The sequence below is a fragment of the Rhea americana genome, unplaced genomic scaffold (genome assembly GCF_003343005.1).
Source record: "Rhea americana isolate MKP2758 unplaced genomic scaffold, rheAme1 scaffold_49, whole genome shotgun sequence".
NCBI lineage: Eukaryota > Metazoa > Chordata > Aves > Rheiformes > Rheidae > Rhea > Rhea americana.
In genome coordinates, this window is record NW_028186634.1 from 5245001 (window position 1) to 5271709 (window position 26709).

At 39.2% G+C, this 26709-nt stretch overlaps 1 protein-coding gene across 1 annotated transcript in view; it reads right to left on the reverse strand.

Annotated features, from left to right (window-relative positions):
- GALNT18 (polypeptide N-acetylgalactosaminyltransferase 18) overlaps positions 1-26709 on the reverse strand; it is a gene marked incomplete at its 5' end in the record, with an annotated part of 121647 nt that overhangs the window by 12260 nt on the left and 82678 nt on the right. The window contains one exon of the mRNA XM_085317091.1: positions 6078-6242. Within this exon, the coding sequence (XP_085173217.1) occupies positions 6078-6242 (165 nt within the window). The remainder of the gene's footprint in view (positions 1-6077; positions 6243-26709) is intronic.

The following is a 26709-nucleotide window of genomic DNA, read 5'->3' on the forward strand; positions in this document are numbered from 1 at the left end:
CTTATCTATTCTAGTGTTTAAATTGAAATCACAATGTATTCATAATGGAGAAAGAATTGAAGGCTTTAAAAATTTTAATATTTCTAAGTAATTTTATTCTGCATTAATAGGGTTAAAGAGATCGTAAGTAAGTTCATAATAAGAAGTAGTCCAAGGAGTCTAAAATTCAAATAATATATTTTTAAAGAGAAGTGTTTGATTTGAAAACAATATTGGTTAAGCTGCATATGCTTTAAGGACAAATGTACTGTGGCAACAAGAAGAGAAAAACACGAAATACCACTTTCTGATGTCTAAGCAGCATAATAGTTGAGGTTCCTCATCCTCTAGCTATAATAAATACCTTGTGCAGTTATCCTGTTAGTTCCAGTATTAAGTACAGGCAAGCTAGGGCAATATTTGATCAATGACAGGCAAAGAATAGCTAAGTGTAGAAAAAAGTGCTGCTGATGTACTGAACCCATACGCCACCAGTGCATCAGGGCTTCTGGAAGTGCTCATTCGTGATGGAGATTTAAAATTGAGCACTTGACCACAGTGGTTATTTAAAATCAGATAACCTTACTAAAAATAACGGGTTTAACCTGTTGATTGAGTCTGTTAACTCAATTAATTTAATAATTAGGTACTGTTTTTCTTTGTATTTCTCCTGCAGCATCAAAATCTGTATTTCTTTTAACAGGATCACAGTCACTTGCTGTTCTGAGCTGCTGGGCAGATAGTGTTGCATAATTATATAGCTGTACAGCAGTACATGTTTTATACTGCAAATACGTGTTGAATATATTTCCATCCTTTGGGATTAGAGAAGTACAGCATAAATTAAAATGCTTCATAAATTAGTGATGCTGGTTTTGTACCCTGTGGCTTTCATCATGAAAGAATCTGAAGTAGTTCATAGAGACAATTGTTCCTTTAGATGCACAGCTCTCCTGAAATTAATGCCTATTGTACGCAGATATCTGAGGCTAACGTATGGATAGAAGAAATGGGAGTAGGCATTAGAAGCCACTGGCAACTGTTAATCGGTGTTAGCCACCACTTTAATAATGTACCTGCACTATGTAAGCTCATCAAGAGGGGTATGAAATTAGTACAATTCTCTGCTTAGTTCACAGGTCTCAAGTTTACTCCTACCATACGATCTGGATGCTACATTCCCTTCTTTAGGATACAGTTGGGGTGATCGTTCCATCTACCACTAGCACTGCACATCACTTAATTTCATAAGATACAAACAGGTAAGAATAATTCAGAATCACTATCTTGCAAAAGCCACAATCTGTACAAGGAACAAGGTGTAAATGCTTTCTGTGATTGAATATATTYTTTCTCTGCATAACTACATGGAATATCTATTAAAAGGAAACATGAATGACCGTGCTTCGTAGTATCAGTGGAATGTTGTTAAGAGTTGAGTAATTCATTTGGTCCCTTCTGTCTTACCCATTCCTTTCACAGCAATTCCCACTATGGTATTTTTGGAGAAAGTACGGTTGTTAGCACCAGATGTTATTTACCTAAGATGGAGCATCCCACTCTCTCCAAACACTTCCAAATGGGAGAATTTCCTGTAGAAACCTCCAACACTGATTAGGATCACAATTCTCCATAACATGTTAATTCTAGAATCATCTTTTACACAGGTTTTCCTTTTTCAAAATCCACCATGTTATACTTGGATCCAAATTCCCACTTCATTTTTTTTTACTCTTTTCCCAGTAGTTCTGCCTGTTCTGCTTTCTCACACCTGTTCTGTGCAGGTCTCTCACCTGACCTGTGTTTCTCACAACAGCAAACCACCACAGCTGGTTTGCTGGTTAGACAGGCAGGTTAGAAGCATAAGAAACAATCACATCTCTACCAAGTTATAAAGATGCTACCAGGTAAGAATAATTGTGGAAAAACTTCTTGGCGTTTGTATGCTGCTGGAGAACACGCCTGAAGATCAGAAAGGTGCTGTGCCTTAACATGCCATAAGTATACTTTCTAAATCTCCTATGTGCAAAACTCTGTCATGCAGGTAGGTGATGTACGTGGAGATGAATTTTACTCACAAAGCAGGCTTTGTGTCACAACTGCCTCTCTGTTGGCAAGAAGGCTGAGAAATTGTACCAGASACTGAGGAACTTTTAAACAGTGTGAGATGACTTGGCTGCAGCATTTAGAACATACAATTTCTTAGTTTACAGAACATGCAGACTTGTTATTACAAGATAGTGTCAGTATCTAGTATGTAGATTCATCTATCTGTGAATCCTAGTTTTGGCCATACACAAACATTTTCCACTGAAAGGTGTCCCAAGAAGTTGTATAGTCAGGGGAACTGGCTGCACCTCCGAGCCCCTCCTCTGTCACAGCACAGGCTCTATTTGGCACTTGCAACTTGCAGTCAATCTGGCAGTCCCAGTGACTGGGTTTCCTGAGTGTKTGTACGGTGATGATCAAGCACGTGTGCCGCAGACCTGATGCTTCCCACAAGCCCTGCTTACAGCAGGGAGCGGAGTGCTGCTGCCAGGACATTGCACGTGTACCTGCAGCTTGCCATGAAGAGCCCACAGGGAGCAAGTAGGATTAATTGTTTAGTGCCAGCATCAGATCATTCCCAGGCCTTCAAGCTAACTGTGTCCCCAGAAGAACTGTAGTAATTACTGCAAGTAAATCTAGGAAATATTGGGAGGACTAAATATTAAACAAAGTGCACTCAGTGATAAGCAAAGGTAGTTTTCACTTCCCTTACAGTTTATGATGCCAGAGCAGGTTCTTTTAATCTTTTAAAATTAATGTTTTAATAAAATACCAACCATTTTACTACGAGATAATTCTTGTTGTTATCTTCTCTGCCACGTATAATTTGTGATGATCACTTACTACTCTGCTAAAAGGTCTAAATTTGTTCTGATTAAATGAAAAAGTGGTAAGACATACCGGAATAGATGATCTGTCAAACATGAATAAGACAGTTCAGCATAACAGTATTCCCAAAATAAGCATTTCCCGAGGAGAACACATGACAGAGAACCTGAGCAATAAAACTCGAACACGACCCAGTTGAAGGGAGTCTTTTCAGAGCTAATTTACATAATTTGACATACTTACTTACAGACATAAACACTTGAAGAAGCCTTGGAAGCAGGAATGTCACAGAAGCCTACATTTTATTGGTTCGCACTGCATTTAGCAGCTGTACAAAGCCGTGGAGCATGGAATCCTGCCCAGAGTCAGATTAGATGGACCTTGATTATGCAAACCCGTAATACCAGACTTTGAATGCTTTATGAAAGTCCATCCTGTACAGAAGGCTTCTACATGGTCTTCTAAGGCCTTTGTCCAATCAGCCAACATGACATACAGTGAAAACATCATCAGGGCCAGAGAAGCTGGTGGTGAGGGGAAGTGTCCCTACCATGTGAATGCCTGTCAAACCACTGTTCTGTCCACAGCGTAGTGGTGGGACTTCCCTGAATAGCTGACTCCAGTTCCCTACATTTGAAGGTAATCACATAACTTGATCAAAATCAAATTTCTAAAACCAAAGTGAATCATAAATTAGAAATCAAGTTTGATGTATGTACATGCAGTTCTCATCCTTCAAAGACTTAAATAATAATCCTGTAATAGATAAACAGAGTCAAGAAGAGCACTAGCTAAGGATGACTCATCTTTTTCTACTTGTGTCAAAAGGATGTTTCTGATCATTCCTTTTCACCAATGCAAGTGAGGAGAAGCAGATCTAATCTAAACAGCACATGTACAAAAAGCTGCACAGTCTTCTATGAATCAGACTGAAGTCCATGTCACTTCACAGACTTTTATTCTGTCTCTCAGAACACAGAATATCTCAGGAGAATGAGAAAGCTTCTTTATTCAAATGTGTGGCCCAATTCCTATCTCTGGAGCACAGGCCAAATATATTGATTTTTGTGCTGGTCATAGAAATCTGGTTCAATTTGTTTATGCTCCTCCAGCTTTGTAAATCTTACCTGGTTCCCATTTCCTTTCTAAGACAATTCTCCCCTGGCACTGCTACATCATTTTAATGATAGGCATTATCAGACCTTTTTGTGGGAATTACTGCCAGACCAGGGAAGCTATAGAAGTCTAAGTGCACTTGCAGTCAAAAGGGGGTGCTGTAAAAAGCTACAGCCATCATCTACATTTAAATTAAATTAGTATTTCACAAGCTTGAAGACTCATAAGCATCAATAAACTTAGTCCCGCTTGGTTTGCAGTAGTTCTGCTCACTGCATAACATTGAAAAGAAATACTAGACCTTTCAAAATGTAATTAAAAGAAAGAGCTACTTCTGATTGATTGATAGCTTCTAGTGCATTCATAGAAACATACCCTTCTACCAGACTAAGTGGGAGCATTTCAACTGTAGTCAATCAGTTGATCTTGGCAAGCCCTGATTACTCTCAGGATCAGGTTCCATACAGCAATCAAAGAGATGGACTGTACAGAAATGTTACTGAAATAGCATTTAAATAAATACGTTAACTATACCTTTTAAAAACAGTACAAAAAATCAAGAGCAGCGATAGCCAGAGCGAGGCCTCCATAACAAACCATTGTTAAAATTTGAGAGAAGACATAAGTAAAATAACTCTGCCAGTAGGGGAACTGAAAGTGAAAGCTGGGATGTCCTTCCAGATTAGGTATTGAACATCTGCTGTTTGGCTGTTACCTTTCAAAACAAAGATGCTGGATTACTTTCAATTATAAATACAAATTATGTTAATACTACGCTTTATTGATCAGTGTCCAAATGATCTGTGCACTAAGGTAGGCACTCCACTACTCATGTCCTAAAACACACTAATCACAGCTGGTTAAATCCAGAAAAAATCCCTCTCCCCCAAAAAAGACCTAACGAGTAAGAGTAGGCAGAAAAGGTACTTGCAGACCCCTGTGCATGTTGCAGAAGAAAATACATGCAGGGATGAAATTGTCACAACACAAATTTTAGCCCATCGGCTTCTGTACCACTAAGATAGGGTTTTGGGGAAAACCCACTTCCAACCTCAGCCATTCTGTGAAAAAGGATCACTGTGCCTTGTTTCACAGAAGCGAAGTACACAACTTGATTCGCAGACTCAACTGCAGAGGAACAGCTGTGACTGTTGAGACTGACTTCTGGCATCCACTAGCCAATTTTTTCCCAGAAGCTGAATTAGGTACTTGTTTTAGAACATACTGCAGTCTCATTTTATTTATCCTAAGCAACAGATACATCATTTATATCACAAGGTAAATATCCAATATTTTAATTACCTTAGGAAAATTGCATCTTCTTTTGAAAGATTGAATTTGACTATTTTTAGCTTCCAGCCTTTGGAGCTTGTTTTGTCATCGAGATGATAACCTATCGCCTTCATCAGAAATACTGATACGTTTGAGTCACCTTGCTACCTCCTCTGAGCTAAACTACAGAGTGCTCTCTGTAAGCGTTATGTCATGGAGCAGTGTTTCTAGCCCCAGAACATTTTTGTGTGTGTTTTTTTTTTCCAAGTTCTCCGTGTATTTATAAATCATCTGCAAAGTGCATAAACACTGGATACTGTATCTTAACAGCATTTTCATCACTGTGGAAGCACTTCTCAGTCTTTATTTGCTCTTCTTACAGTGCCAAAAATGCAGTAGCTGTTACAGAGAAGGGGCTGCACACATACTTCCTTAGAAGGATGTTACCATCCATGACTCTCTACATCTTTTTCAGAGTCACTTCTTTCCAAAAGGAAAACAAAACAAAACAGTCACACCAGCATTACATTCCTTACTCCTAAATATATTATTTTGCATTTGATTCCTCTAAATCACGTTTGTGAGATCAAGACCATTTTTTAACAGCAGCTCTGTCATAGAAGCTGGGTAATAATAAATCATTTATTGTGAACTTGGAAGACTATCAATGCAAGCTATATATAAGCTTCTGAGCTCAAATGTAAAAAAATAGTTTCCTGACACTGCACTGGTTCTGTTTTGTTAGTAGACAGATTACTCACATTTTAGATACAGAAAAAAAGCAGGAACAAAAGCATTTGAACTTCCTGAAATACCTGTTGAGTAAGAATTACCTGAGTAAACTGCCAGTAAAGCTTCATTCTCTTGGCTTTGGCGTAATTGCATTCGATGAGCCTAGGCCGGCTGTTCACATCCACCAGGCATCTGTTGTCATCATCATCGATTGTAGGACTCAGAACACCCACATGGAGCTGCTGATTGCTTGTGTAATAGACGTTCTGCAAGAGGAGGCACAAGGATGATTTGCGACCCCAAGACAGATGCAGCACTTCTATCAAAAAAGCGACAGCAAATGAAAAATATGCTGATGGCTATGATAGCTTTTAAATTACTTCCTTTCATGCAGGAAGCAACACAATGTGTTAAAAGTTGTTTTAAATTAACAATTAACTTTTACCAACAAGTGGTTGTTGATTAACTAGCAACTAGGAAAATACGTGAACAAAACTAAATGTTGTCTCATCATGTGCCTTTTTAACTTCTGTTTCCTATGTTCATGCACCATGGGTCTTCAAAAGGGCGAGGTGTACAGTTTCTAGCAGGAAGTGAGGTTAAGCATAAGGATGCCATCAGTTCAGATTAGACCATTTCATCTGAGAATAATACCTAACTGGAAAGTTGAGCAGGGAAGAAAGGAAGAGGAATAATCACAGAAGTTCAGCTTCTGTGTTCACTTCGGATGATAAAAGTGCTAGAATGATAAATGAAGGCTTGTACAAAAAGGCCAAGTACCAAATTTGAGACAGATAACCAGAATTAAATGTATGCAATAAAAAAAAATACTACCCATTATTTAGCATTTGATAACAGACAGATAACGTCGCAGGAGAGAMTAGAATGGCCATGCTTCAGGCTATCTATTCTGTTGTTATACATGTTGATACACTTACAAACACTGGTTGGAAAAAAAGGCCAGAGCCAGCTAGTCTGGATTTCTAGCAAAATACTGCTCTGGCCATACCTGTAATCACTGAGAGCAGTAAGAGCAAAGTCACAAAATGGTTATCTCACACACATTATTTTTTCTACTTGTCCTGGAAAAAAARTGTGAGGGATTTCTTCAGAAGAAGTGGTCACCTATGCTCTAGATGCCCCTGCTTGAGCAGGGAGGTTGGACTGGATGAGCTCCAGAGGTCCCTTCCAACCTCAACCATTCTGCAATTCTGTGAAGGGGAAAGGACGTAAGCGTGCCAGAAAGAATAGATAATGTGTCTTCTTGAAAAAAAAATAACAAGTTATATACAACCCTAGTAATGTAACAGAGCAATTTAGAATTTAATTTTGGTAAGAGCAAACCTTTCTCTTAACAGAACCGTGAGAAAGATGAATGGGCAACATCATCCTTTAGCAGCATGATCTGTTAAGGGTTGATGTTAAGCTTTGACAACTCAAATGGTATCAGAGTCACAAGCGACAAGACCTAGACAGAAGTGCAAAATTATGTTTCCATCATCATACTGCATCCATTAATACCATTTATGTATAAAAAAGAGGAGCTGGAAATAGGGCTGCTTTTGTTTGGGAAACTTGTCTGTTCCCAGAGCTTGCTGGTATTATATCCTGGTATCTCTTCATTATTGATGCTGTAGCTTGTTTTATATGTGCATATTCTTGTGAAAACTCTGATAAAATATTAATTGCAAACAGGAGAGAAATCAGAGATTAAACAGAAAAAAAAAACAACTAAGAAGGGATCTAGGAGTAGAAAACTCTTTGAATAACACATTGTAAAAGACTGACATACATACTGAAATGAGTAAAAGCAGGGATTAAATAGAAATCAAAACAAGTGGTGCTGTTTCTGTGCAAGGCTATGGACTCTGTTCACCTTGCTGTAACATACCTGAGGCAGATCCTCAGTGGATGTAAACTGGCATAGTTCCATTAACATTAATAGAGTTGTCATTCATGGTTTACGCTTATCAAAGGTTTAACCCTTTCATCATTTTTTTTGTTCTTTTCACCTTACAGAAGTGATAGAGAAATCTGAGTTGGCTGAACCTAGAGAAAAGGTGACTGGTTCGATCTTGCGTTACGAGAGGAGAGAAGAGTAAAAGGACTTCTTTTTATTATTACTGAATGAAATAACCATTAAGAACTGTGGAAAGATTAACAAGAAGGCACGCCAACAGATACCATCCATAAATTGGAGAATTAGAATCATAGAATCAGTAAGGTTGGAAGGGACCTCTGGAGATCGTCTAGTCCAACCTCCCTGCTCAGCAGGGTCTCCTAGAGCATGTTAGGCAGGGTTGCATCCAGGCGGGCCTTGAAGATCTCCAGAGAAGGAGACTCTACAATCTCTCTGGGCAACCTGTGCCAGGGCTCTATCACTCTCACAGTGAAGAAATTCCCCCTCACGGTCAGGCGGAACTTCCTGTGCTTCAATTTCTGCCCACTGCCTCTTGTCCTGTCACATGGGACAACTGAAAAGAGTTTGTCTCTGTCCCCCTGACACCCTCCCTTCAGGTACTTRTACACATTGATAAGATCCCCCCTCAGTCTTCTCTTCCCCAGGCTAAACAGGCCCAGCTCTCACAGCTGTTCCTCAGAGGGCAGGTGCTCCAGCCGTCTGAGCATCTTTGTAGCCTTACGCTGGGCTCTCTTCCCAGTAGCTCCATGTCTCTCTTGTCCTGGGGAGCCTAGACCAACATAGTACTCGAGATGAGGCCTCCCCAGGGCTGAGTAGAGGGGCAGGATCACCTCCCTCGACCTGCTGGCAACACTCTTCCCAGGATACCATTGGCCTTCTAATTAATTCTTCTAATTATTGTTCCTGCACACAAAACTGATGCTTTAGAGCATAGAGCAACTGATGCTTTAAGAGCAATAGCCATTTAGAATAAGGTGTCTAAAAAGACCGTGGAAAACAAATACTTTTGATAAATAGAAGATCTATCCAGATGCTTTTTGGGGAAAGACCAGAGATTGAAGTAGTGACATAGGAAGGCAGCAAGATCAAGATAGTTCTTAAAAGTGATTGTTATGACACATATTGTCTCTTACAAATAAAAGATTTTGTTGTAGGTCTTCTGCATATTATCTAAAATTTCTTCTAGAAGAGTGAGAGGGAACTTGTCAGTGTTACTTGTGCCTTTTTACTAGTGGAAGTTATTTGTTAATGGCATCTTTTTTCAGCACATTGTCACCACTAAAAACACGCTAGAGTAAAGTTAAGTTTTCTGAGTTTTTTCTTTTTTTYCCCCCCCAAAATACAAGCTAATCGGTGAAAACAGATGGGCAGGCTTGGCTGTAGCTCTGAAAAGTGCACAGTATTATAGCTCAGACTTGCTTGTGCRAAAAAGTGATGTACCTGCAACATTAGGCTCAGCCTTAGGGTTGAGCTGTTTTTTTTAGCTCACTCTCCTCAGCCTTTCACAGAATGACCTGAAGGCTTCAGGTGATCAGTTCACATTAGTGGATAAAGCAAACTCAATCCATAGTGCAATTCAGAGGCTTTTCTGATGTCAAACCAGCAAGGGTTCCGTCTGTGAATCTTTCTGGGCAGGAGTAGTACAGTGGCTCCGGCTGGGGGAATTACCTAATTCTGTTTATTGGCAAAACTGTACAGAAACAGAGTGAAACCTTCTGTTCTCACCTACTGTTGGGACAGGCACCTTTCAGCTCTTGAAGTGACAGGTAGAAGTAAGCTCAAAGTCGAGCAAACAGTGCCACAGTTTTACGATTAGTGGTGGCTAGTCTTTCTGACTAGGTTCTTTCAGGATGTTGCTCTGCTGTTACCCAAGTGGTCCATACTTTATTTCAGAATTGAACACATTAGGCACAATCTGACAGTTTGACTATGTTTTTCTATTGGAGGTATCACATCAGACGCACATACACTGTGCAAATTCATCTTCAGCTACTAGCAAACAGAAAGATAAAGGTTTGAGTTGCAATTGACCAGAATACTCTTACTACAGATAATCCCTGGCTTCTTCCTCCAACCCTGAAATGCAGTTCCTGCACTGAGGGAGCGTAATAGTCAGCATGTCAGAACGCAGGGAGGGCATCAGTTTGGTGAGACAGAAATAATTACTGGCATTAGCAATGAAAGTCCAGCTGCTCTTCTAGTCTGAAACCCAAAGCTATTAAACACAAACCTATGGGTGACCTTCCTTTAAAAAATCTCTTGTATTAAGCAAAATATACTTAAATTGCTTTTACACTGTATTTTCCTGTTTCCATCTGATTATTTTCATCTTCAAAAGTGCATTTTACGTTTCTTTTTTTTTAGTTTAAAGGTGGTAAACAAATTGTCTTTCTGGATTGGGCTGTGTGAAATTATCTTGCTGAGTTACATTAACTGATCTATCGTGCTATAATTTGCATGACTTCTTATCATTTGTATTTTAAATTAATCTGCAGATCAGATAAGATCTTACGAATTAAAACAACACACAGTTTTTAATCATCTCACATGTAGCCCTATGAAAAGGAGTTTGTACTTGTGATTTAAGTGGCTAAATAAGTGATTTAAAAGTGGCTAAATAGATGAATGCCCACAGCAGTACTTCTTACATGGATCACTGCATGAAGAGGATGCTTTTAACAAACATCAATAATTGCTAGCTGCTTTGTAATCCACTCAGCACAAGGTGGACAACTGAGACACTTTTGTTCAAAACCTGTGAGAAGTTACAGGCAAGATGCATTTTACTAGCACATCTGTTTCTACAATGTTGCAATACCATCATTGACTAACACAATATGATAGAAATTTCACAATAATTTTTGAAGAATGGCTCTGGTACTTACTTGGAAATCCAAATGAGTGAACACTGAATGTGGATGCTAAGTCATTAAGCTGCTGGTGAAAATTTGACAGAGAGCTTGGACCTTTGATTGCCGTTCCATGGCAAATGTCACAGTAGTCCCTGCTCAAGTGCTTGGAGTGTCAGTAGCTGAAGTCACTTAGCACCACTGAAGTCAAGACACTTGCTCCATGCTGATTTACAGCATTCTTGCAATTGTTCCATTCCACTTTCATGCAACACAGCCTCAGCAAAACGCAACCATAAATTTCCACATCACCATCACACAAATACTACCTGAAGAGCCACTGGGTTTCCATGGAGTTTGACAGTCAAGCAGATGATTTTTTWAAAAAAATCCTTGTAACAAAGTAAGCCTCCTTACCTTCCGTTACTCTGCTCTAGGTCACTATACATTGTGTTTCTTTCACTACAGCAGTACTAATACACAGATTTGTGCCTCTGGGCAACTGGAAGGTAGTACCTTTGTTCAGGAAATAACTAGGTTCGATACAAGGTCCTTGTCTCAAGTAGGTGCAGTTCTGCAAGGACTAATCATTACTGTCAGTTAGAAAATCTGCAAAAATTTAGGGAGGATTTGTGAGGCGCAAAGTCTCAGGTTTAAAATACAGCCTGTGCTCTAGGCACTTCCACATACCCGTCAACCACACTCTCCAGGTGTTTCCCCAGGGTGGATGTGCAGTTGACACACTGCTGCACCAGCTCTGGAGGCTGCGACAAGCTACCTTCTCATCCTGCCATCACTGCAGTGTCCTCCAGAAACTTTCTCTGGAAATCTAGGGCTAGCAGCAGATTAATGTGAAAGAACTTTTTCAAAACAAAGTATGGTGTTAATCTAGCAAGCAGAGGTTTAAAACAGCAAAAGCCTGTATACGTGGGGCTAAAGAAAAGAGTATATCAGTTGAGTGTATAGCTTGACATAGGTCTGTGCCATAAGGTTTCTGTTCTCAAACAGCCTCGTAACTAATCACCTGCCTTCCTCTGGACATCGAATTGTCTGTTTACAGCCAATTCTTATCATTATTTACAGCTGTTCACAGTTTCCTGCAGATGTGCTGAGAATGTTTCCCTGTGAATTTCTTTGTGCCTGTAAAAATTTCCATCTTCCAATTAATGGACCAGTTATTCCTTAGCTTTCTTGAACCTTTTTCTTAGATATGTCTTCTTATCTCATTGTTTGCTCCATCTGATAATCCCTTTGATTACTCACAGTAAGACAAAATATAAGACAAGCAAACTGAGGTTGATACCACATTATTACAACTAGTAAAATACTTTACAAGATCTTTGTAAGGAGAAGGAGTGAGATTTAGTCATGGCATATTTGGTACTTGTTGTAAAGGGGGAGGGGGAGTCAGCTAAAAGATAAAAATACAAATGGTAGTTGAGACCCAACTCATTGCCTAGGGTTCTCAAGAAATCTTCATAATGACTATTAACTGTTAGAGAAAAATGGGTGTCTTATATTTTTCCCCACCTGCATTTCATGTGAACTAATAGGCTGCAAGTTATTTTTTCACTTTGATATTCTAAGCCTCATTTTTTCTGGAGACAGAATTTGCTCAGATACCAGAAAGACCCTCAGCATACTGCCATGAAAATAGCAGGTTCACTTCTGCTTCTTCGCTACAGCTGTTCAGTCCAACTCCAAAATAAAGAAGTATCGTCCTTTATTTGCCATATCCTTGGTTACTTTGGACTTCTCCCTCTTCATGCAGTTTCACATAGAAGTCAGCGTAGAAAAGAAAAAAGGAAATTTCATGCCTAAAGCTTCATTATTGGGCTAGGAACAAATGGTCCTTCTGCCCTTCTATTCCACTCATCCCCTAGCCAGATTCTTTCAGCTGTAACCTTGAAATTGCCCTGGTAGAGACAGTTACCTAAATACCACAGAATTTATCCTCTGCTAAGCTACTACATTCTGGTAAACATATGCACACCATGTGCAAGCACCAGAGACCTAACAGTGGACATAGCAAAGAGGCAAAACAGGAGATCTGGTTAAGAATGCTCAAAATCAGTGTTAAGGAGTGATTTATGAAAGGTTGGAGCTGAGATAATGCAAACTGAATCTAGGATATGCATCTAGCAAACACCACTTCGCTGATGTTGGAACTCATTTGACAAGATCTGGTTACCTCTGCTTACAGTGACTGAGTATGGGGGCAAGTGGCGAAGAATATTCCCTTATAGTAGTTAAGTTGCTTCAAGAAGGCAATGAGGCCCAACCTAGCCAGAGAGAGGGAACTGAAAGCTTGGGACAGCGTTCACTGGTACTGATCAGCCAGGCTACCGGCACCTAGCAAACTGAAAAATCCTTTCTAGAAAACTACTAACTGCATTTCCATGATAGACACCGCAAAGCTGGAATGGAACTCTGGCGGATGGTCACATCACATAGGCTTTGCTGCAGTGGCATCATACACAACACATCCTAAACCTGCCAGGAGAATAATGAAAGGCTCAGGTAATTCAGCCAACTTTATCTTGTGTTGGTGTTTGGAATATTTCTACTGTGAGAAAAAATTAAAGTCTGTACAAAAAATGCAATGCCTTTGAGTACAAGGGGAGGTAAACAAGCTGTTCATCTGGACATAAATATATTGCTTGGTCCTCATAATGATGTGGAGTTCTGTCCGTGAGAATTTTGCCCTAAGAGGTCATCAGGGTACCCACTGCAACTGACACTAAAGTCTCACTGAAAGTTCACAGAGATTTTGGCTCCAAGTTTAATATTAAAGTTTGAAAAGCCACCAGAGATGATAAAGACTTCAGAGCTGAAGTGAGTTGCCAGTTGCAGTGAATTATTCACAGGAGCTGGCTTATCATGGAGAAGGAAGTTACAGTAAGATGCGCAACTTAACACAGGATGATTATCTGAAAGATAAATTGCCAGCTCCCTACTGAAAGTTTAAAGCAATACACACCAATTTTCCAGCTGAAAGCCATTTGTAATCCTTATGGCAGTGTTCCCAGATGAAGTCATGCTGGAGACTGGTACCTGACTCTGCATTTGTAATGAGCAAACTTAATGCTCACCACCAGTAGTGTTCGCTACTCTGCTTTTCACTTAATAGCTAAGGAATAAGAAGCCTGATTCACCACTGCTTTTGTCCATATTTGAACCATATTTTTCTCCGAATGAATCCAAAAAGTCATTTATTGTCATGAAACTGAAATAATACATGAACATAATAGGTCCAGAGTCTTAGAGCAGATTCAAATGTGAGTACAACTCCAGCAACAGAGCAGTCTAGTGGATTACAATGAGTCCAGATTTAGTTAAGGCCATCTTTGTTGCTTAGCTCTTTATATTGTCCCTGACTTCAGTATTTCTTACTACATAAGCACAACTGAATGAATGAACTTCGCTGCCCTGATGAGAAAGTTCTCTCCGCTGAATCCAGGTTCATCGTGAACAATACAAACAAATAGATCACTAAGATCTAAATCAAGTGTTTTCCCATTTACTCTTCCTACAGGAAAGCCTTCCTGTAGAAACCCTGCTGTAAAAATCAACTAGTGACTGAGGAATAGCATCCACTAGAAAGTGCTATTTGTATAAGATAGCAAATTCATGCAGAGCAGAATCACTCTATTTAGACACAGCTGGCATGATACTAGCAGCATGAAGGTGTGCAAAATTATGCATTGAAACATCTTGTTAGATAGCTTTGTTAACTCCCTTGTTACTGAAGGCATGCAAAGAACATCCTTATTCAATTTACGTAATTCTGCTTACTATCTTAAGTACAGAATGACCTTCACATTTTAAGCGCACAGTTGTACGTACATACCCTGATGCACATACATACAGATCTGTAAAAGCTTTCCTGGGTCACAGATACTCATAGGATTATTCTTAAAAGATACGCAGACCCACACCTACTTGACATGACATGACACAGAGAGGCTGTGCTGCCCTGTAGTCAACAGTGTAATTGCATCTTGTGCTGCCCTTAAAAAAAAAAAAAAAACTCACTGCTCGAGAAGCAAAAGCATAACAACATTGTTGAGAATTACAGAAAATTGTAGGCATACTGCCCCAAGCCACAAATTGACCTTTAGAAGATGCATTTAATTTTTCTGAGGTAGATTTTCCCTGATGCAAACTGATAATACAACTCGAAGTAAATTCAACCATATTTTACTGATGTCGAGTGTCTGTGGAACTTGTCCTCCTATTGATGTGCTGACAAACACCTAGTTGTAAACTGCTAGTGTATCAAGGGTGGCAACACCAACATTCAGGCTTAAATTATGTAGCGCATAATAAGGAACTTTTCACTACTTCATTTCCCTTTTTAGATTTGTATCTACTGAGTTAAGCCACCAGAATATTGATCATCTGACCTACTTGCTGCTCTTTATGCTTGGGCACTCATTAACTTCAAAACTCTAAGCAACAATCAAAATTTGATTAGAATAAAGACATGGTGCTCAGAAACTTGAAACAGCATACTGTGATGCGGTAGGCTGTTGCCTGCTTTGGTGTTCTATTTCATTTTTATTTAAAAGAAGCAAACAAAAATCTTCTCATTAAATTCCACTTTTAAAATTGAATAGAACTGCGAACATTGTATTTGTATATGCTTTCAATACTTGCTTCTCTAGCTTCCCTAATACTGGTAGGAACAGGATTAATAAGATCTACATAAATTAAAATTTTATTTAATTCCTAAAGTTTCTGCTCCTCTTGCTTTTCTCTCTGTAGAAGATCTTTTACAGCTTACTTCAGGAAAGAAGCAGCAACCTAACAGCAACAACAAAACAGCAATCACAAAAAGTTCAGAACCACACTGACATACCGATTGCCCTTTTTTCAAAAATCATGGTGTCCTATGGCTCCTTGGATTTTGTCTATCTGAATTTTCCATTTCCCTCTCCCATCAATCTCTCAGTGCATGCGTTCAGCATCTCCTCCCCTTTCGCAGTTTTCTTTCTGAGTTCCTACAGAATCCCACTCCTTACCCCGTTTTCTTCTCTGTGAACACCTGTGCATCTACAAACCTAAATTCAACCACCATCCCGTATGTAGGATCCATGCTCTGCACCAGAGTTGACGACTCCTGATCAAACTAAATGGCTAGTTCATTGCCGTTTGTTTGTAAGCGTTTGGTAGCTCAGCATCAGCAAGATTAGAGATCTTAAGTCTTCACAGCTATACCCAAGTGGTTCAGATTATTACGGGCAGTCACATGCATGTAGTGATGCATTTTGGTTACTTACATGCATATTCAGCTTGTACCTCTTCCAAAGGCATCAAATCCTGACAGGTTGTTCTGAAGATTTATTAAAATAATTTTTTTTATTTCTAGTATGTTTTTTTAACCTGAATTCGAAAAAATCTGGTGTCTGCAACTGATAAGTCAGGCAAATTACAAGCAACTGCCACAACTACTTCATCAAGAGACATCTAACAAACATCTTGTGTTTTTTTAGCCAGTCCTGTCTGTCTGGTTTAATTATGCATGGTAGTGAGTGATGACTGTGGATACAGAGGGCCTTTAAATACTCTTGGCTTCCAGAAGTGCTGTGAACATTCTTTGTGAAGGAGACCAAGTAAACTAGAGTGCTATTGACAATGATAATTAGTGTCAATAATTACATGTACAAGTTAGAGAACACTTTACAGTTGATAAGACTTCTTCAAGATACTACTTAATTAACCCCTATGCTCACTGGCACTTGTGGTTCTACTGAAAGTAATCACAWATCTGTTCTTAATTTCAGATGAGTCAGATCTGACTTGTCTGTCTTAGGATATTGTGTGCGTTTGTTTTAAAGTTTTCAGAGATCTCAAACTGACACAACTACATGCAAATACAAGATAAAACATCTAAAAACTCCGTACTTTGGTGCTGGAGACAATAAAATACGATAGTAACTGACCTTCTTTTAGAAAGTTTTGCAGTAAACTGACTGAAGAGTATACAGGAAAGTGGGGCATTATCTACAAAAAAGAAAAGGAGCACATTTTGACCTAAGTTGAATGATTAAAGTATGATACATTCTTTTTATAATTTATTTTAGGCTACCAGCAGGGACATGTTTATTTCTCCCCACGGAAGAAAACCCCCAGAAGCCCGAAGAAACCCACAAGGGTTCATCAGTCAAATATAAAGTTTATAAAGTGACTGTCTTTGCAAGCAAAGTTGGGAACACCACAAACAGAAATGCAAAAACAACTGCTTATCGTGTAAAGCTTATAAAACTTCAGCAAACTGTGTTTAAAATCTGCTTCTAACCTGCAAAGGAATAAGTCCCATAGGAAGAAGAGGGGCTTGGTTTATTCGCAGCAACTCTTTAAGAGAAATCTGAAGTAACTTCACTGAAATCAGATGAATATTCAAGATCCAGAGGAGTCTTTTCTCCTTTGCACATGCAAAAATCCGTAGATGATACATAATAAGCAGGAATGCACTGACCTAAATGAAAACAGATGTCAATTTTATGCTTCAGGGTCTGCAGCCAGAACAGAAGTGGAAGGCTGAAGTGAAGCTGGAACCTACAGATCCTGTAAGATTCAGCAAATGCATGACAGTGAAAGGTGCTTCACACTGAGATTTTCAAAATCACCCCAGGTGCTCCTGGAAGATGAGGCACCTGTCATTTCATGTAGTTTAGATTAGACCAGTAGCTGAAGCCAAGGGCACCTCTGTAAACAAGCCAGCTAGAGACGAAGTCACAAAAGACTGGCACGCACTGAGTTAACGCGCAAATTGAAGTCCCAGCCTAGGATATTCAGCAGTCTATCCTGACTCTGTAGCTCGCCTGACAAAAGGGAAGCTACCATGCTGACAGTTTCTCCTGGATCTACTGGGAGCATTTCCTCCAGCACTTTTAACTTCTTACTAATGCTCTCTCTACGCTTGGCATTAAACAGCTAAACTGTAGGAGGATCTTACTACGGGTGTTACTAAACTTCTGGTTTAGTGAAGAAGGCAATATGGCAACCTATGGATGAGCAGCCGGAGATACCTGAAGCACTGTCGCTCTTCTCATACCTTAGCTAGTGAGCAAGACCTCATCAGTGCAGCAAAAGACTTCAAAATCAACACCAAAGCTAGAAGATCCTCCCTTTGCTTAAATGCAGAAGTGCTAGAGAGACACTTACCACAGATGCACAGCATCTGAATACACAGTTTTGTTTTTCTTCAGGTCTCTTGCATGGTGGCTTAAGGAACTGTAGTATACTGCTGAGAATGTGACACTCTACCATCTGGGAAACTCCATCGAAGTTTTATTACTTCCAGGTATACTCCGCATTTCCATATACAGAACATTTAGTGCTACAGTTTCAGTGGTAAGCAGTTCTCTTACCAAGCACCATCTCTTGTGCTAAACATTGAATATTCTATAGTCTTTTACCAGGTTAGAACTAGGCATTTTTTCACAGTAAAACCCTGGCTGCATTTAAGTTAGTAAGGTTTTGCTCAGGTTTTCATACAAAAAGTAATCTATTCTTGTCTACAACTACAGAACTTTATAGGCAAAGACTATATATTCCTACTTCCATGTTCAATTCATTTTGTTTAATAAAYGCATTATAGCAATTGAAATCATAAGGAATTTTGGCAGCCTTACTTCTTTAAAGAAAGAGTGGCATTTCCCCCCACACAATATGAATAAAATTTCAGACTGATGACTGCTGTGATTTCCTTTTCTTTAAATGACTTAGAGCATATTAACGGCAGAGAAGTTAGTTTGGATGTTAATATGCATGGTAACAAAAGAGCAGAGAGCACCCACGACCATTTTTGTTGGGTTAGTTCTGCCAATGACAGTTGAGCTTTTTTTTTTTTTTTTTTTAAGTCAAAGTTTCATTTACATTTTACATTAACTCTGTCCTTAGTTGCTTCAGTAGATCAGGGCCTTCCCATGGCTATTCAGTGGATAGAGATGAGAGGAGCAAATTGGACTTGGCAGCTTTCAGTCCCTTGGAGAACAAAGTTAGTCACCCTGGCACATGCTGCAGTATTTATCCTCCTAAAACAAGTCCATGAAGCTGAAGAAAGAGATTTCTGATGTTTTAAATAGAGAACATCAAAATGAAAGCAAATCCCTCAAATACACTAGCCTACAAAAAGCAAAAAAAACATTATTCCTTAGCTATAGAGGATGTATTTCAAGGAGCACAGTCTGTTGTTTGAACTGATTTGTTAATCTTTACTAGCAGCTTCTAATACCATGTAGAGACTGACAAAGGGTCATAAAATTTTATCAGACCCAGCTCTATCCTAAAAAAAAATAAGTTCTTTGCTGCAATGTTTTAAAACTAAGACAATTGGAGAATTATATGTAGCTAACAGGTATATTTGATTTTTGAACAAGTGGTACTTTTCCTGCCTACTGAAGTAGTGGCTCCACTGTTTGTAGGCTAACAGTAAATGACACTCAGAGAAAGAAGTCAGCATCTAGAATTTAAATGAAGAGTCTRCACAATAAGGCCTCATGCAAAAACTGTAGCATTGATCCTGTCTCTGTTCATGAATAAATTGCCAAGATGACAAAGCTCAGCAAAGAAAAAACGTGTCTCAGGCTGGAATACCAAGTGTGTTCACCCCTGAACATTCCTCCTTTCTTCTGCTCCTCTTATCCCTAAGAAAATGGCAAAAGCATCACCTGATGGATCTTCATCGCTTTTTGTATTTTTAGGGCTAATAAATTTTTTTAAAGAACGGATGGAAATGAAGGCGACATACCACATATAACTATACATAAAGATTTTTTACCATGAATGCCTAACAGACAGTAGAAGGACTTTAGAGATGGGAAACAAGCAGAAAATCACTTTCGTGTCAAACAGGGCATTAATGCCAGTTCAACTGTCGTAGCCCTGCGGAAAGCCTTCCTCTGCTTTGCCTATTGAGCTTCATTYCTGTTACAACTAGAAACACTGCCAATTTCATACTGCGCCCATCGCACAAATCATGCTGTAAAACGTGGCAAAATACGTAACAGTAAATACTAGGGAAAGGCACATTGCTTAATTGAGCAAACATGATGATACATTTCTCACTGCTTTCATTCGTTATGGTACGATTTCTGGAGCTCTCAGTCACACTCTGAAGGCTCGCATATGAAGTGAGACCTTACAGGTCTCCATCGGCCAAGTAGAAGAGGCTCAAGTTTTGAGTAATAGCTTATCAGGTGGATAAGGCAGCAAAGCAAAACAATAAACTCAAGAAACTAGCTGTTTAAATGACCTTAAAGTACAACAGACAAACTTCTAGTGAAAAGAAAATAGCTATGCTAAGCTTCAGGCTGCTCAGGTACCATTAGGCTCTGAGGATAAGCCTTCATGACAAAAGGCAGATTATGTCACAGACTTTCCCCTACATTTTCTCCTTGTCTTTGGGGCCTTCATTCTACTATCTGAGTTAGATTATCCTATAAAGGTATCTGCAGGACACAGACATAAAGAAAAAAAACTTTCATTTTGGTGTTCAGAATGAATATGAAAACTAGGTACATCAGTCAGTCATCATCAAAGTCACTGAATATTTGTAGGATAAATAATACAGTTCTTTCACCACTCTTGCAAGTAAATTCATTTTACATCATTGTCATTGTTCTAAACCAGCAACAATTACTACTACTAGCATCTTCCTAATGTGCATATGAATAACATCATAAGAAACATGATTACAATTACCTTCTATTTAGTGATTTGAATGCTTTTGTAAAGCTGATTCTCCCCAAAGCTAGAATATACGTCACTGCAGGAGCATCCCTGAGAAAAACAGCCATTTGGGAATTATTTGCTCCTTCTTCCTCSCTGCTTCCCCTGCTCCTCCCTGGGGGCAGTTGCCCGTGCCCAGGCCAGAAGGGCGTCATGCTGTGTTTAGACACTGCCCAGGGGAGACGTGCTGCTGTGGGCCTGACCCACTGACCCACTCTGAACCATCAGGAAGTAGGAGGTAATCCCTATTTGGTCCTAGACAGCCAGTCCCAAGGCCAAGGAAGTCTGTGCAGACACTTGCCAAGGAGACAATTCTGTACTTATGTCCTCTGCCTTCCACAAGGAAAGGTTTGAAGCCAGATGGCTAATGTTACTTCATTGAACCAGCAGCCATGTCCTTAGTTTCCTGGGCACCCAGTGTAGTAGGTCACTGCAGATGTTGGGATCTGCAGAGGCTCCTACAGTGGGTTTTGGAAAYGGCCCTTCTGTGATAGAAGCATGCTGGCCCCATCGTGCTTCAAGGCTCCTGGATTTCTCAGCAAAAGGGAGATTACTGCTATACAGCACCTCCCACTAACAGTGACAAAAACATGGGAAAAAACAATGTTACTTATTGTATATATTAGTAGCTCATGAATGAAGCATAGCAAAAAGACAAAAGAGCAATTGCAGAGCTAAATTTAACTTCACACCACAATTATACTTTGCTTTCTCCCCAAACACAGCTAGATTGGAGTAAAATGTCACATTTTCAGTCACCAAGCTGCTTGTTCACATCCATTCATGGTATGCACCTGGAAGACAGAACTACATTTTCCTTTCCATTTTGAATAAAAAGTTATTTTCCTTCTGTGTGCTCCTTTTGGACAATGCTGTTGTCATTCTCATATGCAGAATCACAAGGGAGCAATCTGTCRGAGAAACTCAGATACCATTCGCTGTGACTTAGGCTTGTCAGACTCACAGCGGAAAGGAAACCTGGAGAGTTACAAAACACTACTGAACTTCTAGGGGATTGCAGATAARACGTCAGGTGCGCATCAAGCCAGCGGAGCCCTTCGCGAACTCGGCTGCCTCGGCCTCAAAGCAGGTGCCAGAAGGTGCWGTTGCTGCAGCACTCACCAACTTGGGAAACCAGTGAGGAACGCTCGGGTGACGGGCTACATCCTCAGCTGTACGTGAGATGCACTGAATCAGACTAATGTATTTAATCCTCATAAGGCACTGAGCACAATCTGACCTGTTAATAATCTGGATCTAGAGATTTTACTATAATTTGATGCTTGTAGACATTGAGAGAAAGAAAAATATATTGAAGGCGGTGCAGAAAGATGATCTGAATCTTTACGGTCCTATCTTCACATCCAAGGGATGTGAACCCAAGTCAAATTCTTGGTGTTAGCAAGTACAGGAAGACGGAATTATTTCAGTGCCAYTTTGTGCTTCCCCATAGTGGGGAATCTGCACCTGCTGGCTTTACATCTGCTTTGCACTGCCAGAGCAGGGAAATGAAAGCATCGTTAGAAATAGTCTGTCTGCAAATGCAAGACTGCAAACAGGAGGAGAGCAACAAAGTTGAAGGGAGGGGAAGGATCATAAGAAATAACGTTTGCTTGATCCCCAAAAAGTGCATATATTTTTAGAACAGAAGTTTGAAGAGTGCCAAGGAAGTCAAAGAGAAACAAAGATCCAGTCTGCTGCTGTTCTTACAGGATGTTTTTGCCTTTTACAGTATTATCCCAGGTAGTATTTCTCAGATTAGCATATTCCTTCATGTGATTTATATGCAGTGATGAATGGCATCTGCATTGGGCAAATTTAGCTTTATTTGGAAAGAGGCCATACAGGATATTAAAAATCTATTTGGAAGCCAGAAATGGGCATTCTGTAGCAAACAGTTAAGTATTCAGCATGGCTCCCACTAGAAGTAGGTAATCAGCTGCTTCAGAGTACTAACCAGGTACATTACACATCTGGCAGAGTAACATTTGCCTCACTTGACAGTTCTTAYTTAAATACGCTTTGAGTGCTCAATAAGGTCCCAATTCTCACAGTCCATCCTTATGCAAACACTTACTTTTGTGAGTTACACTGAATTAAAAAAACGTATGCAGAGAAAAAAGCAACCTGACCAAATTCATAGTTACTGAGAGGACAGAGTATAAACTTGATGAGATATGTAAATCAAACCAATGCAATGGTATTCAATAATTTCTGTTTCAACAACAGCACAGTAAGAGCAACAGAGCTTCAATGTTCAGAGGCAGCACAATTCCCTGCTAAACAAATACAAGGTTAATAGTGCAGTAATATCTGAATGACTTAAATGCATTCATCAGCTTTTGCACTTGATTACTATAAGCCTTTATGAAACAGGCAACTGAGCAGACGGATTTGACATGACAGCTATCCCTGTATAACTTTAATCACACACACCAAAAAAAGGGAAGGTAAATCCTTTAAAAAAAAGTAAAGCTGTAAGGTAAAGAAAATGTGTGCCAATCTTCTGGTTACTATAACAATTAGCGTTTTTTGTTCATATTCTAAATTCAGACAAAATTCAAAGTAATACTCACTGTGATTGCCACTTAGTTGACATGCTAGTAGATATAACAACCAGAGGACCATTAGGTTTTGTAGTCTGATCTTCCATTTGCCACAGCACATATACTTCTGCCTTCTTACCTCTAAGTCCAGTAACTTGTATTATATTGTAATTCAATGAAATTACAGCTCCCAGAATGGTATCAACTTTGATGACTTCAACAGTTTCACTCATTGCTTCTTACAGTAGTGTAAGCCAATGGCTAATCATCTAGTTTGTTACAAATATGCACCTTATTCCTAATTTGTATCCAACCAGTTTTAATATCTAGCCAGCAGTTACTGGAACAATGCCTAATTCAGGAAGTGTCTAGTACCCCTTACTTTGTTTCTGAGAAAGTACTTCCAGGTTTAGACTGAAGTCAACACTTGCTAAGTGCTATCTTGATTGCAGACTTTAAATAAATTACCTGACAAACAGAGCTCTTTTCTTGGTGTACAAATCAATGCTGATTTTTTTTCAGAACTAGTAATAAATAATGACAAATTTATATTCAGAAGTAAATTCTTACATTCTTTCTGCTCCCTGATTAGACAAATTATGGTTGATGATTAAGAAAAAAAAGATCTCTTGTTCACAGGAAAACACTACAGAAAAATCAACATTTGTTTGAATAGAAAGTACTCTGCAAATAGTGAACAACACTAGACAGAAACTAGTTGAAACTCAATAGCTGATCAGAATTCAAATGAATGCTGTGAAACTAATCCGGCTCATGTAATTACACGGAGAGTCGCCTGTGCTTTCACGAGGACTGCGTTTGGTCTATGGGTTCTAAATGAGCCAGTGAATGATTTCAATTAATACAGTGACATAATAAAACTATGAATAAAACCAAAGAAATCACTGGAGTGGGTCTTCCATCTACTGTATTAACTACCTTCTCTATCAGTTAATCAGATACTATGAAGAATTGAGAAAAAATCTGACCTTTGGAACTCTGATGCAGTAACAAATGAAATAATGTAACATCAATCAAGAGAATATTTAAATTGACAACAACCCGTGGTTACTGCAACATTAATCACCATGTGTTCCAGTAACTATGTTGGTTTTATGCTGAATTTATATTGTAAGCAACGACTGGTTTTAAAAACTACAGATTGAAATGCCAATTTGCAGTGAGAAGAGACATCTGTAAAATATGGATAACTCTAGTAATTGCTACATAATATGCAAACCTACAACTCTGATCTACTTCAGATTAATGCACTTACCAAATGTGAAATGCTCAGATAGTATTAGCTTACAAGACACTGCAGGTATTCAACATGGCTGTTTTACTTCTTCAGATGCATTTAATTAAAACCATTTTCAACTTAGAAATTGAAAATCTTGTCCTTCGTGTTTTATTCTACTAAATATTTTTGAGATGAAAATCAACTTAATTATGTAAATTTTTAGACCTATTCCACCTTGCAGAAAAGGATGTTCATAGAAAAGAGAAAAATAATTACTCTTCATTTTTAAAAAATAATTCAGCACTGACATAGTACCCAGAATATCAATGTGCTGTAGGAATGCAGCTTTAGGATAATGACTTACTGCAATTTTATTAAAAGAAAAAAGATGCTCCTGAAGTACCACTGAAATGATTATGATATAACCAAAGAAGCTGGAACACACTTTTTAATCATCAGCTTTATCTGCAGTAGTTTGCTCTCTACCTGAAGATAACATTTTACTTCCTCAGCAGTCACATCACGCCCAAGGCCAGAGACGGCTAACGCGTGTGTGCAGACAGGAGCTGACGGCTTCCAGCAGTTCGCCAGCTTCTGTGCTGTTGACAACAATATTCTAATGCTGCCAGGGCCCTAGAGGAATAATTTTGTCTGGACATCAAAAGTGCATGTCCAAGTGGAAGGAAGCCAGTGCCACCCTGGGGAAAAGCRAGCGCAGCAGCACCTGCTAAGGGGCCGCCAGCAGGGCGTCCTGCAAGGCAGCGCTGGGTGCAGGTGCCACCCTGCCRCCTCCCAAGGGCTCTGCAGGATCACGGGCTGTTACGTGTGCAGCCTGGTTAGTAACACAGCTGGTGGCCTTAAGACCATGAATACGGCTTCACGGATGCTGAGCTACGAGGCATAATTCATTTCTGAAGGCACGTGGTGCCTCTGTGGCCGTCCTTCATTACTTTCAGCAGGTCTAGCACCCACGGGGAGGAATACTGCGTGCTGCTCCATACAAGTGTTTGTTTGCCAAGGGCTTTAGTGAGATCTCTGTGCCAGGATTTTTATTTCCCAGACGAGAACAGTTTTSAACTAACGTTCAGGCCAACAACTCCAAACTCTTCTAAATTAAAAGACTACATGAGAAACTTGAAATGCTCTGGTAATTTTAAATTCCTAGGCATTGCACATGCTCACAACAGCTTGTTTGCTTTTACTACATTTTCAGTGCAGCTTTTTTAGTGTAGTTATTCTGGGCAAACTACCTTAAAAATCTATAAACAAAGGAGAAAAGTTCTCAGAGCACATGGCCATCACAGGTATGGTAACTATGATTTGAGTCCTTAAAAAATATGAATAGAAGACAATAATTTTATGCTATATAAAAATAGTCCGAAAACGAGCTTCTCTGTTGTTCTGCCTAACCTCTTTTCCTGCATCGGCTTCACCTGTTTGACAAGATGCTGAATACATTGTTCCTAGTCAAACCGTAGAGATAGCAAGTGTATGTCTCTCTTCTTCTTTACCATTAAAAGACATATCAACAGTGGGTAAGATAACAAAGGTGCTAATAATGCTGAAGTAGGAGTTAGTTGTATAGAAATGCAGCAGAATTCAAGATGAAGTGGATAGCTCAAAGGCTGGGAGGCAAGTACAGAAATTAAAATGGTGCAGAAAACATGCAAGATAATGATAACATGATACACAGAACACCAAAAGGAAATACTTTACAAGAAGTGAGGAAAAAAAAGGAACTATACGAAGAATGTTCCATAATGCACAATAACATCAACTAATCACTGCTACTGGGGAAAAAAAAAAAAAGACAAATGCACTAGCTATGAGATTGTTAGGAGAACAACAGAGGTATTAATTTCTTCAGCCYATTGCTTCCATGCACTGGCATTCTTTGTTGTCTCCTGGGCCCTTCTTCGCAGTCCAGAAATTTGCTTACTACGGTTTTGTGCTGACGTGATACATTATTCTTTTCTGCAGTAAATTGATGAAAGCTAAGTCCAGATAAATTACATTAGAATYTTTCCCATTTGAAGTTTCTGTTATCCCTATGAAAATTTTGCTTTAGGAGGCAAAAGCTTTCTAACTGAATACCTTTAAATCATACAATATCATTTTCTGAGTACCTTCTCAGTGTTATATCTGATCAGCATTTGCAATCTTTCATTAAAGGTCATCATACAATTCTGTTTTTTTCCAACACATCTTGTAATACCTGTAAATTTGCACCAATACCTTTACTGTAAAACATCAAATAGTACAGCTATCTTAACAGAACCCTTATCCTTTCTCTTAGATGTATACTTCCCTTTCATTTAGAGGAAAGAATGATTCAACTGATAGGACATTAGTGGATAATTGATTTTATTCCCGTTAGATTTTTTCGATTTTAGTTTTTATTTGCTTTTTAAAACACAYATCCTTTATGACACAGACAGA